This window comes from Mirounga angustirostris, unplaced genomic scaffold, assembly GCF_029215605.1.
Source record: "Mirounga angustirostris isolate CCGP_5_RB_7025 unplaced genomic scaffold, mMirAng1.0.hap1 SCAF_8, whole genome shotgun sequence".
NCBI classification, from domain to species: Eukaryota; Metazoa; Chordata; class Mammalia; order Carnivora; family Phocidae; genus Mirounga; species Mirounga angustirostris.
In genome coordinates this window covers 133,395,821-133,417,571 of record NW_026991716.1, presented here as the reverse complement: position 1 = coordinate 133,417,571, position 21,751 = coordinate 133,395,821, and the positions used below count along the sequence as shown (strand labels likewise).

At 35.9% G+C, this 21,751-nt stretch overlaps 1 protein-coding gene and 1 pseudogene across 10 annotated transcripts in view; one reads left to right on the top strand and one right to left on the bottom strand.

Annotated features, from left to right (window-relative positions):
- SCAF8 (SR-related CTD associated factor 8) overlaps positions 1–21,751 on the bottom strand; it is a 185,262-nt gene that overhangs the window by 149,037 nt on the left and 14,474 nt on the right. For all 10 annotated transcript variants that reach the window (XR_010413816.1, XR_010413818.1, XR_010413817.1 and 7 more), the window contains one exon: positions 3,680–3,763. Coding sequence is in view for 6 of the 10 variants with exons in the window: in XM_045865792.3 (XP_045721748.1) it covers positions 3,680–3,763 (84 nt within the window). In the remaining 4 variants the exon portion in view is untranslated. The remainder of the gene's footprint in view (positions 1–3,679; positions 3,764–21,751) is intronic.
- Positions 18,438–18,836, top strand: LOC123836765 (single-stranded DNA-binding protein, mitochondrial-like; annotated as a pseudogene).

The window sequence follows — 21,751 nt, the reverse complement described above, 5'->3', positions numbered from 1 at the left end:
ACACATTAAAAATGAATAATGGGCTGTTATCAATTATAAGAAAACAGATATAAGTTTTAGAAACAACACTATGAATAAACCTAAAAAGGAATAAATAAGAAATTATAGATTAAAAAATTACAGATTAAGCGAAAGATATCTAAAATTTATGCTTAATAAATACCCCAATGGCAACTGCATAATTAGCATATTTGTCTAAAGAACCTGAATTGTGCTTCTATTTATACTTTTGATCTCAAGAATTATACTTTTAAGGGATATCCCCTCAGACTGAAGAGACATATGAACATTCCTTTGAACTGCATCATGAAAATCAAAAATCAAAATGAAAGGAAACCTCATTACTCACAGTCATCAAAGCAAAATGTACAAGTTTAAGCTTGGCTAAAATTTTCATACTATAAAGGAACAGTTTACTCAACAGTGTAAGTCATTTAAATAAAAAAGCCAAAACAACCACTTAAAAGTAAGCACTATTTAAACATTTAAAAGCAACATACAAAATATTAATTACACACTGAGTGATTTTTATTAAATATTAATTCTTCTGGAAAACATCTTGACAATGCTTTTTGCTTCTAGCTACTTTACTACATGTAATTCTGAGTAAAACTGCTTACTAAACTTTAATTCAAAGTTTATCAGTTCACATAGGTCTTCTTCCCCAATAGGTATTTTGTGAGATTTTGCTGACAGTGTGCAATGTTAACAAGCACCCACTAAAATAATGTCTCTAAACACTGATAGATAAAAAAATCAATGACTTACCTCAATATAAAACACAGTATCATTTAAATCTGATCTAAAAAGGCAGCTAAATCTCAATTTACGTATGTACTAAATGCAGTTTAAAATAATATTGTACTGCAAAACAACTGGTATGAACTCTTCAAAAATATCAATGGCATGACAAACAAATAAAGGCTGGGTAAGGCTGGGTGACAGGACAAATAAATGTAATATATGATTCTTACTGGATCCTGCAATTTCTTGCATGTGATCAGTGCACAATATAGTTACTTAGGATATTTCTTGTTCTTAGGAGATTCAAATTCAAGTATTTAGGGATTAAGTGCTATTATGAATGAAATCTGAAACTAACTCTCAAATGATTCAGCCAAAAAATGTGTTTGTGTGTGTAAAAATAAACCAAATGTAGCAAAGTGTTAACTGGAAAAGCTAAGGGAAAACTATGTGTTGCTCATTATAATATTTTGCAACATGTTTGAATTTTCAAAATTAAAAAATTTAAAGCAGTAACAATAAATCAAAATAGTATAGTATATCATTATGTTTAGGTTCCTGATTGAGAGAAACTTGGATTCAAATCTAGCTGTATTTATTCTGACTATTGCAAATTACTTATTTTCTCTTAGACCCTTCCCACATCTGAAAAATAGAGGAGTAATGTTGCTGCCAATACCTTACACAATATTTTAATTAAAAAATATTCTGCTCAGAGGGAAGGGGGGGGTGGAGAGATGGGCAAAATAGGTGAAGGGGAGGAGATACAGGCTTCCAGTTATGAAATGAATAGGTCATGGGAACAAAAGGTACGACATAGGGAATATAATCAATGATATTGCATAGCAATGTATGGTGACAGATGACAGCTACCCTTGTGGTGAGCATAGCATAACGAATAGAGATGCTGAATCACTAGTGTTGTACACCTAAATCTAGAACACGGTGTATCAACTATACTTTAATGAAAAAAAATTTTTTAAGAAGTATTCTCAAGTTATATAAAATGCATCAATTATTTTCATAGACTAAAAATGGTAATATCCATGGTTTGCACACTCTCAAAATCATGATCATAAAAATCAGATCACAATGTAAAATAGGATAAAGAAAGTACAAGAGACTAAACATTCTATACTAAGCCTATCAGACATCCTGAAAATTCACTTTTTTTAAAGATTTTTTTTTTTTTTTTTTGACAGAGAGAAACACAGCGAGAGAGGGAACACAAGCAGGGGGAGTGGGAGAGGGAGAAGCAGGCTTCCTGCTGAGCAGGGAGTCCGATGCGGGGCTCGATCCCAGGACGCTGGGATCATGACCTGAGCCGAAGGCAGACGCTTAACGACTGAGCCACCCAGGCGCCCCGAAAATTCACTTCTTTGAAGAATTCTCTTGCTTAAATGCTTACTGGTCACTCTCCTTATCACTTATCACCTCTTTGATTTTCCACATATAAATACAGGGATTTTAACTACAATGGTATAAGAAATTAACTGCATGTCTGAAAACTAAGCTTTGGCCCCCAGAACACTGAAAAATCAACTATCTGAATTTTTTCCTAGTGGCAATTCTCTCTGTAAATAGGAATTTGTTAAATCTAATAGATAATGCTATTATTCAAAGACAATTTATTTAAATAATTGGTGCTGAGGCGCCTGGGTAGCTCAGTCGTTAAGCGTCTGCCTTCGGCTGAGGTCATGATCCCAGAGTCCTGGGATCGAGCCCCATGTTGGGCTCCCTGCTCCGCGGGAAGCCTGCTTCTCCTTCTCCCACTCCCCCTGCTTGTGTTCCTGCTCTCGCTCTCTCACTCTCTCTGTCAAATAAATAAATAAAATCTTTTCAAATAAATAAATAAATAAATAAATAAATAAATAAATGGTGCTTCCGGTTATGGCTGATGTTATTTACAGTAGGGAAACATATCACCAAATATCCACAGATTAAAACCTACTTAATTAAATATATGTCCTCATTCATTCTTGATTTTAACAGCCCTACTAAAGCAGGGAGCTTTAGCTTTGCAGACAAGGAAGAGGTATCCATGGTTGAACTTCAAAAGCTCCTTAAAGTCAAGAAATTTTACGCAAAACTTTGTGCATATGTATATTTCTCTACAGAAAAGTCCAACCTTTCTCTGAGATTTTCAGAAGTATCAATGAGTCAACATAGATCAGTTCAAAACCTCTGCATCAGAGCAATGGCTAAAGGCCTGCGGCCTCTTCCCACAGCTAAAACATCCTATACACAATGAGGTTCAATTATTTTTCATAATGGCTCATTTTCAAATCTATAATAGAATCAATAAGGAAAAAACCATTAATTTTTATTTAGAGACCTCTTACCAAGATTCTGTAAAGTCAGTGTGACAAATAAACACATTCACCACAATGTGGCTCTATCTAAAATCTTGCCTAAGTAAAGAAAAATGATAGCTTCAAAGCTTATATTTATCAAAGTGTTAAATGTTTATCTCTAGGTGGGAGAGTTCACAGGTGATGATAAATTTTCACTAACATGTATTAACTCTGTAAAGAGGAAGAAAATACACATTTGACCCTAAAACAACCAATTCCCTGAACAGTCGAAAATCCACATGTAACTTCTGACAACCCCCCAAATTAACTCCTGTTGAGTGGAAACCTTACTGATAACAGTTAATTAACACATATTTTCTATGTTATATGTATTATATGCTGTATTCTTACAATAAAGTAAGCTGGAGAAAATATGTTATTAAGAAAATCGTAAGGAAGAGAAAATATATTCACAGTAATGCACTGAATTTATAAAAAAAAATTCACGTGTAAGTGGACCTGTGCAGATCAAATCTGTGATGTTCAATGGGCAACTGTATAATCTGTAATAATTATCCTTCCTCTAAAATATTAGTATAGTATTTTCTTCTGAAAACACAAGTGTAAAATTTATTACTCACCTTAATAGCTTTGATGGCTGCCTTAGTAATTTGGGTCATTTTCGCTTTAGAAATGGGTGGTTTGTAGTCATTCAGGGAATACAACTGATAAAAGGAAAAACAAATTTTAAATACAGCAAAACTAATGGTCCCTAAGCAATTACATGAAATTACCAAACATTTCCATTTTTATATTCCCAATAAAATTAAAGTGCTGCTTTCTTTTAAAAATCAAGTTCAACATCATTAGCTGTCAGGGAAATGTAAATCAAAACCGCAATAAGTTACAATTTCACACTTACTTGTTTATAATAAAAAAGACAGTTAATAACAAGTGTGAACAAGGATGTGGAGAAACTGAAACCCTTATACATTGCTAGTGGGAATATAAAATGGTACAGCAGCTTTGGAAAACGGCTTGGCAGTTCCTCAAAAAGTGAAACACAGTAATATGTAATATGACCCAGGTATATAGCCAAAAGAGATGAAAATATATATTCACATTAAAACCTGTACACAAATGGTCACTGCAACATTATTCATAAAAGTCATTTAAAAAGTGGAAACCACCCAAATGTCCATCAAATGAATGGATAAACAAAATGTTATATCCATTCAAAATATTAGCCATAAAAAAGAAATGAAGTACTGATATATGCTACAAAATGGATGAACCTTGAAAACATTATGCTCAGTTTAAAAAGCCATATTAAAAAGACCAGATATTGTAAGATTCCATTTATATGATATGTTCAGAAAAGGCAAATCTATTTGTGACTGCCTACAATTGGGGGAATTGGAAAGAAATGATGAATAACTACTAATGAGTACAACATTTCTTTTTGGGGGTGATAAAAATATTCTAAAATCGATTGTGGTAATGTTGTACAACCATACTAAATGCCACTGAATTATATACTTCAAATTGGTTAATTTTATGGTATATGAACTATATCTCAAAACTTTTTAGAAATCAAGGGATTTAAGGTTTAGCAGTAATCTCCACCAAAAAATAATTTTGTTTTGAAATTTCTCATATAAGCAAAGGATAATAAAACTGCTTAAAGAGAAACCGTTAAAGGGGGGAGAATCAAGCAATGAACAGATAACTAAGGTTAAATGAATATTGATTAAAACTTGCAGTGTACTCAGTGATGACAAGATTTTAACTATAATGCTGTAAGATACTAACTTCAAAGTCTGGAAACGAAGCCTTGGCCATTTTACAACATTGCAAAAACAAAAGAAGACTTTAAAAGTAACTAAAACAGAATGTGTTGGTTAGTCAACTAGCAATTTAGGGAGTCCTCTACAGCTTTTGCTCCAGCACCCCTTATAACCTATCTATCAACGAATTCTACTGATTTCTACCCAGTGTTCCCATTTTTCTCCTCTTCTTCCTCCAACGACCACCAAAACCACAGCCCCAAAAACTCTCATCTCTTACCCAGAGGACACCTCTAAATGGATGTGCATGTCTATCTTTTCAAAAACTAATCTGATCAGGTGACTAAATACCCCCTTAAAAAGGTCAGTGACTTCCCATGCTTTGGATAAACACATAGTCGGAACTCCTGTCCACCTTTCCGGTCTCATCTCACTCCACGCTCCCCTCCTGAGCCCTGTGCTCCAGGCACAATGGTCCTGTTTCAGCTTCCTGCCACACAGCATTGAAAATGAGCTTGTTCCCTCTATTTCGAATACTCTTCACCAGGGTCTCCTCGCTAGTTAATGTGTACTCATCTTAGTTTGAGCAACACGTAATGAGGAAAGCCTTCCCTACCTTTCCAGCCAGATCAATACCTCCCCTTTTATACTCTCACTGTACTGTCATTCACCTCTGAAGCACTCATCATAGTACTTTGACATTTACCTCTCTGATCACTTAATACTTGATTATTTAAAAGGACTGTCATAAAGAGTGACAGCAACACCAAAGGTCAAAGTTATATAAGTTCCTTTAATACAGTTAAGATGTTAATGCTGTAAGAGCTGTTCAAGCTGAAATCACTTGTGGGAGAAGTACAGATGCCTGTCCCTTTAAGTTCCCAGAGAAGTGCCCACCTGTTGATACTGCCAACCATTAGGTCAAGATCCCATCAGACCATTTAAGAAGCTACCTCTGCTAAACTAACAGGGAATTTTAATATACTTGTGGCTTCAATTCCTACCTGAATGGCAGTCGACTCACCAGGTGCAAAATTACATCAACACATTCTACAGTGCTCACAACAAGCTGTACATATAAAGTAAAGGTCAGCTTCCCAGAATTTCTCAGTAGGCCCTGGCGACTGCCCATCTGAGATCCACTCCTGCCCTCTCCTACAAAAGAATAAGCTCTAAGGATAGACACCATGTCTTTTTTGTTTAGATTTTTTCCTTTTCTCCAAACTGTATCTTCAGTGTCTGGGAGAAAATAGATATTTGTTAAGAATAAATTAAAATGAACAAATATAAGACACAGCATTGCACAAGCTTTGCACAGAAAAACATGGATATGAATTCCAACTATGTCACCTTATCACAAGCTGCTAAACCTCTGAAGCTTAGGTTTCTCATTCACAAAACAAACTCATTTCACAGAAACATCACATAAAAATAAAGCTTTTAGAACATACTAAAGATGCTCAACAGGGTTAGCCATTATTAAAATTAAAATCCTACTCTGTAGGCATTCTCCATTTAAATGAATAATATTAAAGGATCCATCAAACACTTGAAAGTCCATTCTTTAGTAATTTGTATTATTAGGGCAATGAAGATGCATCAGCTCTTCCCCCACAGTTGACTACATATACTTTCATTTTGTGTAGTAAAGCCCTGGAGTTTCGATCAAGCATTAGCTCATACTCTAGCCGATCACAGCTTTGTTTGCTGTGTGTGTGTGTGTGATGGAGGGTAGGGGATGAGGTAGGGGAAATATAATTTAGATTTATAAAACATTTTCAACAGTCTGAGAAGTCAGCTTTCACCTGAGATCCCCTGCCTTTTTAAATGCACATACTGCAGAAATTTAAGATAGTACTCAGAGAAATACCGAGTAATTAAGTACTTTTCCAAGGCTCACTTAATACATAGGCTTCCAACTAATCATTACTCTAGATTCTCTAAAATCTCATTTCTTTATTAAATCTGATTATCAGAAAATAGGCACAGATAACTCCTCAGTGAATGCCTTAACTAAAATTTAATATTAAGTCTTTAGCTTACAAAGACTGATGAAAGACTTGCTCTAGAACGTTGTGTTTTACCCATCTGTTAAAGAAATAATTATCTTTAACCAAAAAAAATCCCTTATGTAAGAATACCCAAAGTATATTCTCCTTGAATGCAGAAACAGGAGAATGATTCAGCTAGTTTCCATGTGCTTACTTTTTTAATCAAAAAAAAAAAGATGGTTTAACAGGTTTCTCCCATCTTGTGCCTTGGCTTCTAAGTGAGCTTGCTCAAGTTTATCTGTCTGAACATTAAATCTCAAATATCTGTTGACATCTACTTCTCTGCTCTATTTAGCCATTAGTTTTATTGTATCCAAATATAAAATAAATTTTCACCAGTGTCTAATTTTGATAAGCTGTTTCAAAGTTCTTTTTGAAGTAGGTGGAGTTAATGAACTAATGTGAACTGAGCACATGACTGCAGAGACAGCCTGTCATCCTCCACTTTTCCTTCTATTTTCTTTCCCTCTCTCTCTCTCTTTCTTTCTTTTGGGTGGGGGGGGAGAGGGAGAATCCCAAGCAGGCCCCACACCCCTCAAAACCCTGAAATCATGACTCCAGCCGAAATCAGAGTCAGACTTAACCTAGGCGCCCCTTCTTTTTTTTTCCCCCTTCTATTCAATTTCTAGCTCCAAATTTAATTCAATTCCCCTTCTATTCAATTTCTAGCTCCAAATGTTCTATACATTCTCCTGTTGTCAATCCTCAACATCAAACTCAGTTCTCTAGGACCTCCCTCAAAGACCATTTCTTGAGACCTGTAGGACATCACTGTAACATTCAGTATTTTAGAAAAAGAAAATAGTGCTAAATATGCTGCCAGACCATTCAAAGCTTTTTAAAAACTTCTGTAAGTAATCGAATTTATATCGAGAGAATATTTAATCTTTAGATCTACAGGATATGACAGAATGCCTGATACACAGTAATAAACCTGTCTTACCCAGCTGATAACTTAATTCTGCTGTAACATTGCCATTAGGAAGTGCCAAGCTTCATTCCAACCCTCATTCTAATTAGATATATCAACTCCTCACCAAAAACTGGGAATGTAATTCTCCCTGTATTCTCAAAATTTGATCTGGTTTTATACTGGAAAATGTTGGAGAAGAATGAAAGTCTATTCTGGGACCTTTTATCCATTTCCCTAATGATTCCCACCTCTATGCTTGGGTCAGAAGATCAGGGCTGCATGCATGCACTCTAAGTTTGGGCTATCTAGATACCCAGTTTTCTCATGTATAGGCTTTTTTTTTTTTTTTTTTTTAAGATCATTTGAGAGAGCAGGTGAACGAGTGCAGGGAGGGGCAGAGGGAGAGAGAAGCTCAAGCAGACTCCCCGCTGAGTCGACAGGGGGCTTGATCCCATGACCCTGAGATCATGACCTGAGCTGAAATCAAGAGTCGGTGCTTACCCGACTGAGCCACCCTGGAGCCCTTCATATATAGGTTTTAATCCCACCAATCTATTTCTTGGGCCTGGCTCCCTCCTTCCTTGTTTTCTAAAATCTAAATGGCTGCTGATTCCCGTTAGTTTGTTCCATCAAATTATTCTCTCAGTTAAGACTATTTTAACTTTTCTAGGTCTACTGATAACCTGCTGTGTCTGAACTCTGCTTCCCAAATCTAAGCTTCTTCCCCTCAAATGCTTTATTCTAATGTTATCTAATCTCATGTGACAACCTTTGATTTATACAAACTCTCCATGTCCCTCTGACCTGAGGGACTGAAATGAAGTCCCAGTCTTGACCTGCCCCTTCCTATGGCTATAACTCAAGACTTACCAACTTAAAACAAAGGCACTGAACAATAGCCTGGATTTCAGTCTAACTACTTTATGTTTCAACTCCTCTCAGGAACTTGCAGGCACCACATCAAATGGATTCGTTTTAGATCTGAAAACAACTTCTAATCAAATTATTTTCTAGTGACTTTAAGCAAGGTTTGAGGAATTTTTTTTTAAACCTAAACGGAGATATCTTAGTTGCTGCTGGCTACTCCAACAAAAAACTTACTTTGAATAAAGATTTTGAGTTGTCACTTGTCAGCTATTGACTGGGCCAAGGGTCAGTCAGCACAGCAAGTATACGTTAGGCTCTAGAGGCTACATCGTCTCTATCACACTACTTAGCTCTACCCCTGTATCAAGAAAGCAGCCAAGGACTAAGGATCAATTCACACATGAATGGGGAGGGTATGTTCCAACAGAACTTACTTATTACAAAAGCCAGCCAACCTTGCGTTTGGGCAATATTTCTCAGTCCTAAAAATGTATGCTTCTTTTTTGCTTTTGGATAAACACTGCAATCTCACGTCCCTGGAAAGTATATTCATGACCTCCCTCATCTGCCCTCTTCCACACACTGTGACTCATTACCCAAAACTCAACAAAACGTTGTGCTTCATGCTGTTATTTTAAGCAAACTCACTTTAAAAATGTTAATGCCTTTCCCAATTTGAGCATAGGTATTACATGAATTCTATTTTTACTTGGAAAAGCCCAATAAAGAACTCATTATCTGACATACCCCAGAAAACAATCAAATTTTGGTAAAATCTTGCTCATTTACAGGTTAATGTTATGCCTTTAAGTTTGCGGTTCTATGATCAATGGAATTAACCCACTATGTGAACCTAAAATAACTGAGTCATCAACCCAATCCACCTTTCCTAACAATGGTCCTCTACTGCCTTGAAAGTACTAGTTAGGGGGCGGCTGAGGGCCTCAGTCGGTTAAGCGGCTGCCTTCAGCTCAGGTCATGATCTCAGGGTCCTGGGATCGAGCTCCACATCTGGCTCCCTGCTTGGGGGGGGCCTGCTTCTCCCTCTCCCTCTGCCACTCTCTCTGCTTCTGTGTGCGCTCTCTCTCTAATAAAGAATAAAATCATAAAGAAAGGAAGGAAGGAAGGAAGGAAGGTAGGAAGGAAAGAAAGAAAAAGAAAGAAAGAAAGAAAGAAAGAAAGAAAGAAAGAAAGAAAGAAAGAAAAGAGAAGGAAGGAAGAAGGGGGGGAGGAGGAAAGAAAGAGAAAGAGAGAAGGAAGGAAGGAAGGAAGGAAGGAAGCAGGAGAGGGGAGGGAGAAAGGAAGGAGAGAAAGAGAGAGAGAACGAACGAACGAACAAGTTAGGATCCCTAAAATCTCCAAAATCAGAAATCACAAACGATCCTGGAACAAACACAATCTTGATGCTTTCAATTCATGATAGCATGCTGACTACAGATTTTTTTTTCTCTTCCTCCTACTGGGAGAACAATAAGGAATAAAATTTTAAAAAGGTAAAAAGAACTCAAAATAAAAGCAGAATAGGGAAAGGAGTAAATCAGCCGACAAGATGTCACAAATTTCCAAAAAAACAGAAATATGATTAAGAGGATTAGTAACTGATGACCACAAAGAGGAAACCACAAGCCACAGTAAACACAGAAGATACAGCCAAAGGAAAATAATTTGTCCTACCTAATTCCAGAGTCCCCCGACTCAAAATTAAGGTATTAAAGAGAGCAAGGGCAGCACAAGTGAACTAATGCCTCATCAATTCTTGCAAAAAGTCAATAAATATCTAAAACTGACCATTCAAAAAACAGTGTTACAGAAATACTGCTTAGATATATGAAATTAATCATCAAAAGAACTAAAGTGTTAAGAATTTAAACATTTTCCTCTTTGGGGGATCCAGCATGGTGTGAGAAGGAAGAGCTTCCAATAAAATCTCTTTTGTACTTAAAAAAAAAATTACACGCATAGGTTACTTTGAAAAATATATTATATTTTAATACAATCTTGTTCTAACTCTGCTTGCCACAATGGTCCTCCACACTATCTCTCCCTCCAAAATTCATAGTCTGAATCTCCAATCCCTAATGTGACTATGTTTGGAAATAGAGACCTCATGGAGGTATTTAAAGTTAAACAAGATTGTAAGAATGCAGTTCTGACTCAACTGGATTAGTGTCCTTATTAAAAGAGACACCAAAGAGCTAGCTCTCGCTCACTGCCATGTAAGGGGGCCACACGACTACTAAGACCTGAAGGTGGCTGGTAGGAACTGAGAGAAGGCCCCGGCCAACAGCCAGCAAACTAAACAGGGACCTCAGCACTATAACAGCAAGGAACTGTATTCAACCAACAACCTAAATGAGCTTAGAAGAGAAATCCATGTCTCAAATGAGAGCACAGAGCCCGGCTGACACCTTGATTTCAGCCTGGTGAGTCAATCTGTAAAGGTAGCCAACTAGTGCTTGGGTTGTGACCCATGGAATTTATAAAATAAATCCGTGGTGCTTTAAGCCATAGGCTAAGTTTGTGGCAATGTGTTTCAAAGCAACAGAAAACTAATACAGTAGAAAAAGATGTAAATGATTTTTCTTCATTTTACCTTGACTGTATAGATTTTTTAATTTTTGCAAATATTTTTTGAAAATTATTTTTATAATTCAAAGTCAAAATTAAAATTTTTTAAATTTCTATTTCCTAAATAACTTAAAAAGAAATAGAAATTCAGTATTTTGCATATAGGAATAAAAAGTAAATAAGATACTTGTTTCATTGATAAAGTCATTTTAAAGAGATTAATCTCCAACTGTAATACCTGAAAACTAATATACTTTATTACAAATTTTACTTCAACACGTCAAAACCTAAGCATTCCCTATATCTAAAATTTGTCACTCCCTAATATAAAAGTTCTCCTTTCCTATATAGAGGACCTTCCATATTATTTTTGGGTTGGATACAATATAAAATATTAGATACTGTAACATAAAATCAGATGCACTTGACATAACAAAATGTGACGAGAACAGTAACAGAATTAACGGTAGCAGATTCAACACTAAAAGCAACATTAAGAAAAAGCATGTTGTAAAAGAATAATGTGACCAATAGTGACTTTATACTAAAGTAAATTTCTTTGTAAAAAAAAATGTTTGAATTAAAACTCCAAATATATAAGCTTGGGTTACTTCTATTGAAGTAGCAGTATTCTTGAACACAAAGAATGTTTTAAAGAGCAAAAGCCAAAAAGGTATGTTACAGATATTCTGCCAGGACTCCCAGATCAAACTTTTAACAAAGGCACAGCTCCTGATTTTACACTAAATAATGTGAGAGTATAAAAACTTCAAAACAGGGGTGCCTGGGTGGTTCAGTCAGTTAGGCGGCTGCCTTCGGCTCAGGTCATGATCCTGGGGTCCTGTGATCGAGCCCCACGTCCAGCTCCCTGCTCAGCGAAGAGCCTGCTTCTCCCTCTCCCTCTGCCTGCCACTCTGCCTACTTGTGCTCTCTCTCTGTCAAATAAATAAAATCTTAAAAAAAAAAAAAACAACCCTTCAAAACAAAGTTTCAAATGCATCTTTGAAATAAACCATATGTAATTGCAAACACCAAAGCACATATAATTTGAAACGTTAACATCTAAAAATCAGTGAGCAAAATTAATAATTGTTTTCCCTTTTTAAAATATCCTTATATCCTTAAAATTTTTTTCTGTGGTTATAAAATATTTTACTACAGAAAAATTGGAAACTATAAAAAAAAGCACAAAGATGACAGAAAATGCAAATTATCTATAATCCAACAATTCATCACTCATTCCAAATATACTCATTAGTGCCAGGCACTATGGATCCCATAGAAGAGGCAGACATCTCTGTCCTCATGCAACTGAGTGTGCTTTTGCAGACCGGCAATATTCTAATTAACAGTTTGCAGAGTATAGTTAAGTATACAATGAAAGTAATATTACTTGGTAAAGGGTACGCAAAACTGTGTATCTTTCTCAGGATCTCAAATCCAGAACCCCTTTAAAAAAAGTTGGGCACCTGGGTGGCTTAGTCAGTTAAGTGTTTGCCTTCAGCTCAGGTCATGATCTCAGGCCTGAGATCCAGCCACACACTGGGCTCAGCAGGGAGTCTGCTTCTCCCTCCCCCTCCACCCCCACTTGTGCACTCTCTCTCTCAAATAAATAAAATCTTAAAAAGTATATTACCAGGGAAAATGATGCCTGTTTTTTTTTAATTATAAATCTGAAGTATACAAACATCTGTCTAGTAAGATCAAACCTATACACTAAACTTTTGGTGGGGCAGGTGTGGTGGGATAGGATTCTCTAGTTTAAAAAAAAGAAAGCCAGAATTTGATATATAAAAGTGCTAACAAAATTGTTATGACAAATACAGTTAATGCTTCGTAACTATTCTTTCCTATGGGCTAAAGTATTTTCACATAAATAATTAACCTTTTATATTACTAAGCAAAACATCCTATTTCTCAACTATGACAGGTGTCTAAGGTTAATATTACAGTTTTGAAAACTGTTATTAAAAGGAAGCCATTTACTTTAGAATCTAACTTATAGTTTAAAATTGTTAGTAACAGAAAAATTATAATCAACTCTCCCTCAAAAACTACTAAAGAACTAAATTTAGGCCACAAAAACTTACTTGCATGGTCTTTAATACAAAAATTTATGTATCCTTTCCAAATTCTTGGAATAAAGTGGATAAAAAATACTCTTAAAAATAGTATATAGGAGTTACAGTGAGCCAAGATGGAGTAAGCCAACTTACAGCCTCTCTTCTCTCCCACCAATTACAACTAAAAACACCAGACTAAATACAAAAAAGCAACTACCTGAAGACTGTGAAAAGTGAAAGAAGCCAATGGAAAACAAGTAGAACAGTAACCAGTGATGGGGGGGAAGGGGAGCTGTGTGTGGGTGCTGAGGTAAATTTCTTAGTGTTTTGTGTTCCTCTATTATCTCTAGGTTTTGTTTGGTTCCAGAGAGTGCAGAATGAAACCGTGGAGCCGGTGCTAGAAAAAGAAACACTAGAGGAAACCCCTTTTGTCTACCCAGAAGACTGAGTAAAAGGACTCCTCCATGCTACTGAGGTGGGCATCAGGAGGAATCTCCTTTTCTTCCTCCTCTGCCATTTCTCCCAGGCCCTGCTTAGGGCTGGAGGGCAACCACTGTGGCCAGCACCTAAAAAATCCCAAAGAATAGCAATTTCCAGACAGAGGAACTAGGAAAAGGGGCCCCTGTAATTCAAAAAGTATGGTGAGGAATCCCCATTTTTTTTTCCCCTCACCACTTCAACTCTAAAGGCTACAAATGGAAAGAAACCTGACTTTCTGGCCAGAGGAACAGAAAAAAGGATGGCATGGGATCTAGAAAAAGTATGGGAATCCCACAGAGAGCTGAGAAGAGGATCTCCTAATTCTGTGTAGGAACTAACTTAAGTCTTGGGCTCATTCTGGAATTGTGCCGGTGTGAAACAGACCCAAAGAAATCCAGTAAAGGCTTTGAGAACTAAAATTTATGTAAACCACTAATTCCTGACTGGCACATGTGCGGGGCACATCTAAAACAGCAAAACAAATGCTTATAAAATTGAACTGACATCGGAACCACCACAAAATGGCAAGACAGAACTTGCATCCTGAACCTAACCAAGATGAACGTCTGCTAAATAAAACAAATCAACATTCTTAAGAGGATTTTAATGAAGTCCTACAATATAATACTGAAAATGTCCAGTATACAAGCCAAACCTACGTGACGTACCAAAACAAAACACACACACACACACACACCCAAACCAGGAAGATCTGTCCGGAAAACCAAACCTACTTGACATAACAAAACACACACACACCTCCCCCCGCAAACCAGGACGATCTGTCCACACTGCTCAAGCGTGAAAGGAGAATCAACAGATGCCAACCCCAATGATGCTGATGTTGGAATTATCACAAACTTTTAAAGAAATCATAATGATCCTCAATAAGGTAAAGGAGCAAATCCTTGCAATAAATGCAAAAACTAGAAGTTTTCATCAGAGAAAGGAAAACTACAAAAAAGAACCAGCTAGAAATTTTAGAACTGAAAAATACAGTATCTGGAAGGAAAAAGTAGTATGGTACTCAATACAAGAGCTATAAAATTATTATGAGTGACCTTTATATATTTTAAAAAGCAAAAGGCCATAATCATGGAATTTTTACATCAACATTTCATATAACAGTTAAAAAAATGTCCAAGAAGAGAGATTTAGTATGGTATACTAAGAGAGAGAAAGTTAACCTGATACATACATTATTAATATACAACTATGGAAATCTCTAATGTTACATGACAAATATAAAATATTTGCAATAACTACAACTTTATATATAAATGTAAGAATTAAATGCAAAAATAAGACCAAGAAAAATGTTCAGAAAAATATCTGTTATAACAACTTAACGTACTTTATTAGGCATAATTTTCATACAATTAAAAAAAGTTCTACCCGTTCCTCTATTTCATGCAATCTTTTTCTTTTACTTTTTTTCAAACCATAATCTAATTAATCAACTATGAAAACCTTTTCAAGGTAATCCTAGCCCAGTTAAAACAGAACAAAATAGAAATAATGAAGTACACACTGACTAATCTTGGGTGAAACTTTTGTTCCTGTTATATTTACATAGGTAACTACTAGTTCACGACACAAATTATATATATATTTTTTAAGGGGACTTTTTTTTTTTTTTAAGATTTTACTTGTTTGTCAGAGAGGGAGAGAAAGAGAGCACAAGCAGGGGTAGCAGCAGGCAGAGGGAGAAGGAGACTCCCTGTTGAGAGCAAGGAGCCCAATATGGGACTTGATCCCAGGACCTTGGGACCATGACCCGAGCCAAAGGCAGACGTTTAACCAACTGAGCCACCCAGGCGTCCACACAAATTATATTTCTTATTGTGGGTTGTAAAGTTTTTCTGAGACACTGCTCTGGCCCACATTTATAAGTAGAAGATAATACTAAAATTAATTATAAGGAAAATAAAACATGATTAAATTTTCTCTGGATAATTCTTGCCAAAGGCTGAGTCTAAAGTACAATCTCTGCTTTGTTCATTTTTTTTTTTTTAAGATAATTAACAAATATCTGGAAATACAAAAGACATAGTGGTACAAAACTCAAGATTTTTGGGGCACCTGGGTGGCTCAGTCGTTAAGCATCTGCCTTGGGCTCAGGTCATGACCCCAGAGTCCTGGGATCCAGCCCCTCATCGGGCTCCCCGCTCAGTGGGAAGTGTGCTTCTCCCTCTCCCACTTGTGTTGCCTTTCTCACTGTCTCTCTGTCAAATAAATAAATAAAATCTTAAAAAAAAAAACAAAACTCAGATTTTTTTCCTAGTTGTAATCAGAAAAATAGGAAAAGGGAATTAACTTTCACATATGAAATCACATCCTGCCACTAGTGTGTATACATCCTCCTGCAACTGTTATACACCCTGCTATTACCTTCATAGCAATCTTATCACAAAGTAAAATTATTTGGTCATAATTTGTTTTCTGTGTAGTCTATTTCTCTATTTATCTACCTACCTACCTAGCTATCCATCTCTCCATTCATCCACCCACTTTGGAAAACACTGACCTCACATATTGTAAACCCTCAGTAAATAGGTACCAGTATCATCCTTCTTATATCCTCCACAATGCCCAAAGCAGTTCCTTGCACATATTAGGTATTCAAATAAATGCTGATTCAAACTTTGATAAAGTAGCTTACTGAGTTCCAAAGGTAATCAGGTAACCAAATACAAGCTGGCAAAATAAATTTACCAGACTTCTTCATATCTGAATTCACTTGAATGCAACAAAACTATTTTCTTCAAAGAAGTGTAATATGAAAGCCACAAGTAATGATATACATTTATTTTCCCCCTTGAACTTTACTTTTAATAATCTTTTTAGCCTTGTACCTATAATTCTATGCCAATATTCATGAAAATAAGGAACTATTTCAAAGCAGCAGAATGCTTCACTCTGAAATAATCCCATCATTCTTGTAGACGATTTTCAAATTTCTTTTAACTCTTAGGGTTAATCATAAGCACTCACAATATTCTTACTCAGATCATTAAAGTTTTATTATCAAGGTATAATCAACTAAAAACAAAGAACTGAGAAAAATCCAAAGCCAAATTCAACTGATTAAGAGGTCAAAGCTAAACAATCATTTAAATCTAATCAAACCAACATTCACTGGCTATCTACAGCAGATATGCACAATATTAAACAAAAAAATCTTAAGACTTCACCTCAGATATCTAACAATCTACTGAGGTAGAAGGGGAGGGTAGTGACATACCATTATTACAGTAGATTCTTAGCATTCGGAGATTTACCATTGTCAGTTTTGACAATTCACTAATGATCCCAAAGCTTTCTAAAATGTAATCACAGGTAATTCTGCAGAGACACTAATTTGAGGTGTGTATTTTTCTCTTCTCTCATATTCTCCTTTGCATTTAACAGATGAATAATATACTTAAGTGGTATTTAAAATTTGGGGAACCATAAGAACCTGAAGATCTTGCCTCATGAAAACAAAAATACATGGCATAATTTAGTGCCAGAATAAAAAATGCTACATTCAAACAAATGAAACTTACATCCAGTTGCTAACAGAGAAAAGGTTTAATAAAAATGGAAGTGAAATGGGCTGATTGGAAAAGAAAGCATTCCTGTTAGAGCTGTGATTCTGCTTCCACACTACTTACATTCGTAACACACTTGTCAATAAATCTCTTTTTACAAAACTAGCAAATTTTAAGGAGGACTGGGGAAGAGGGCTATTTCCTAATGGGAATGCATTAGAATCTCAACAGAATGCTGTGCTTTCCTACTGGAGAATCACCGAGCACCAAAAAAAAAACCAAGACACACAGATGAGAATATATAATACACAGCTTCACGTATATAGTAAATGTCCCCATCTCATCCTGTTGTATATGTATATGATAAGCACACTTTTATATTTACTTATAAATAACTTCATTTCTAAAATAGTCTCGTATTAAGAGGTTTAAATCCATAGCTAAGAAACCTACGCAGCTGAAGGCAAAGGTAATCTCAAGTGTTTTTAAAAGTATAAAGTGATTCAAGCAAAACAGTTGCTTGAAGAGACTGAGTAAAAATTAATCTAGTAATCTAAAAAAACTTAGTTCTACTGTATAAACTTGAGAGAACAGAGAACAGTAAATTAAAAGCCAATTCGGGGCGCCTGGATGGCTCAGTCGTTAAGTGTCTGCCTTCGGCTCAGGTCATGATCCCAGGGTCCTGGGATCGAGTCCCACATCGGGCTCCCTGCTCGGCAGGAAGCCTGTTTCTCCCTCTCCCACTCCCCCTGCTTGTGTTCCTGCTCTCGCTATCTCTCTGTCAAATAAATAAATTAATTAATTAAAAAAAAAAAGCCAATTCAAAACTAACTATAACAAACCAAGGGGAAAGTGATGATGACCTGGACTAAAGTATCAATACTTATTTTTATTATTTAACACTAAGAATAAAAAGGAAGGGAAGGATGCAAAACACATTTTTTAAAAAAACTCACTGGATTTCATGACTGAAAAGATGCAAATTAGAGAACCACCTAGGAAAATTCCAAGTTTTCAAGTCTGAGTGTTTGGGAATATGATTTTACTGCTGACATAAAATAAAGAGGAAGTCTAGGTTTGGGCTAGAGCATCCAGGGAAGACCAAAGACTAGACCAGAGAAAAAGCAAACAGAAGGCATGTTTCAAAAACCTGGATTATAGGTATTTCATCAGTTTGTAAGACGTTAGTCTGAAACAGCTAGCAGCTTGGCTGTTGAGAGATCTCTGAATTGTGTGTGAGTGGGTTAGGATCCATCATGAGACAGGTGGAAGGGAAAAAACCTGTCACAGCATTTTCTCTAGCAATGAATGAGGGTGAAAGTGTACCAAATGGGTGATGTCAGTTGAAAGACAACATGGCACAGAGTATCAGTATTCCGACCAGGCCTCAGAGATGTAGCCTATCAGTAAGTGAAAAAGGGGTCCTGAATTATGTGGAAGGGAAAGCAGACTATGGTGAATACACAGATAAAAAATAATGGGGGGCAACAAGCAACAAGAATCACAGCTGATAACATTATATTTCTGAGTGACTAAAGACAAGACACAGAGTGGACAATACTTCTCTGGACATTATTTGGCACAGTCTCATTTCCAAATCATGTACAGTCTTTATAGTTCCTAAGGACAAGAATTAAAATATCCTTTTATATAAAATGAGGGGAAAAAAAGGAGTCTAAAAGAAGTTTGTGGAAGAAAGACAAGTTTAGATTCAGGTGATAACAATATAATTTCATGTGCATATGAACACAGAATACCTAAAAACTTATGAGACTGAGTCCCAGAAGAGAAAAGCAAAAATACACATCATTCCTGAAGAGACAGCTGAGGAGATAAAGAATAAATACTGAAGACTAAGTATCAGAGAAAGAATAAGTAGGACAAAAGCCTACCAGGCCTTAGGGTAAAACCATTCCAGAAATAAGAGCAACAAATACAGACTAAAAAAAGGGGGAAAGAGTAGCATGATAAAGGAGAAAGAAAGAAATATTACTTTCATCTACTTTGTCAATTATTAAGTTACTATCATAAATGCTGTATCACTTTTCAGAATGGCCCAATGAGATTAAAATCTATTGTACTCATTTTATAGATGTATAAACTTAGGGTAACTGACCTAACTAAATTCAAATTGATAATAGGCTACAGAACCATGTCTCAAACCCAGTTCTTCTGCCTACCCAGACACCGTTTCCAAAAACAAAACAAAAAAGCCCACCAGCTAGCAACCAACTAAACATATACAACTGAGTCACTGAGTAAGATGGTAGATGATTGTGGAAACATATCATTTAATAGCATCAACCTAACTAATAACCAAGACTTTAGTCAAAAGACAAAACATGGGGGTATAGCTCAGTGGTAGAGCATTTGACTGTAAAAGACAAAACATGATGAAGCTTATACATCCACTGACCAAATAACAGCTAAACAAATTCTTTTAAAAATGAATTTTAAGCAATCCTCAATAAGGTTTAAGAGCTTTCCAAACTTTAACAAGGAAGCTCACTTTCTCTAAAGGATTTAATTCAAATAATATTAGGATACACCAAATCCATCTTTCTTCCAAAGCTAAGAAACATAGTATTTTCAGTTTGAGGGAAATTACTACAAAAGTAAAATGGTAATAAATGTTGTGAAAAATTCCAAATATTGAAAGCTCTCATTCATTGCACAATATCCACCTACTGCTCTCTCTTAAAATCAATGACCACTGTTAGGCTGGGAAGCTGCCTTCCAGAATTTTCTATACACACTTATGTGTACATATATAAGTATTGTAAATAAGCGTATGTACCTATGTAAAATAAATACATATTCCAGAGCAAAATTATACTCCTAGTAATTGTTTAAAATTAATTTTCTTGCTGGATTCAGTAAAACACTGAAATTCTTACAGATGTTGACCGGTAATGATATTGGTCCAAAATCTATCAAATATATCATGGTATTTTATTACCATGTGTTCAAAAGTTTTGTTCAACAATTTCTCCAACTTAGAAAATACACAGAATATATCTAGTACTTTCTTTATAACTCATAATCTCCGTAAAGTATGTAATAAGAATATACTTTTCCAGGGGGACAGAGATATCCAGTGACACTAAATGTTCTCAGCCGCTTTTCTTCTTTTAAACTACCTTCCTTGGGGCGCTTGGGTTGGCTCAGTTGGTTAAGCGTCTGCCTTAGGCTCAGGTCATGATCCCATGGTACTGAGCTCAAGCCCCAAGTCGGGCTCCCTCCCTGCTCAGCAGGGAGTCTGCTTCTCCCTCTCCTTCTCTCTCTGCCCTCCCCCTTCTCGTGCTCTCTCTCAAAATCTTAAAAAAAATTAATTATAAAACTTTTTCATTAAGGTTAATATTTAAGAGACCCTAAAGGTTACCTTGTGCAATCCCATTTTATAAATGATAAAACTATCTCCTTGTCACCTATAATCTCTCACATCTTACTTCGACAGCAACCATATTGACTTTGCAGCTTTGCCATGCTTTAAAATACCTGAACCAGGAGACTTGTAAACAGCAGTCTGGGACAATCTAAAGGAAGTAGTCACAAAGTAGCCCTTATTACTAAAATGTGAAAATCAGAAACATGCTAAGGATACAGGCTAATAGAGTAATTGCACTCCTCTCCCACAAAGAAGGTACAGGGTATCTGAGCTCTGTACTTAATGCCTTTCTTCACTTTTCTGCGGAGGGCTGAATTGCTAGAAAACTGCCCACTAAGGGGTAGTGAGGGTGTTACTGCACAATACTTTGCCAAGGCCTGCACATTTTCCCATGGTACCTTATTTTATGGGCAGGAGAACAGAAGTATAGTTGTTTGTTCCTTATCCTGGCCCAGGTGTAGCATTAAATGATAATAACTAAGAATGACCTATTCCCACTCCTCCTCTACCTCCAACACACATAACTACTACCAAAATCTCACTAAAAACATACTAAAAATATAAAAACGACATTAAACTGAGACACAAAGAACAAAAATTTCTTTTAATTTGGTTGCTATGTGCCTTTGATACTAAACAAGTTTCATCATCTCTCAGTCAATTCCTCACCCATAAAATGAGTCTGTTAAATGATACACTATCACAGGTCTTGCAGGTCTAAAATCTGTAATTTCTGGAAACAGTTTAAGCATGGAAGTAAACAAGAAACCCAATCATAGAACCAAACACTCTAGTTATGCCTAGAGCTACAAATGTATAACATGACTGTAATGATCTTTAGCTACCCTAGTATTCTAAAGTCAAAGAGAACAGAAATGATTCTCCAAGCAAGAAAACAAAATCTATAAATATGAACAAATATGCATATATATAAAAATAACTCTTCAGTCCAAATTTTCCCTGAGATACAAACAATCCAACTTCCTTTAATTTCAGTTCTTCCCTATGTCTTCTGTAAAACATTAAAATTAAATAATATGAATTTTACATACTTTTAACTTTA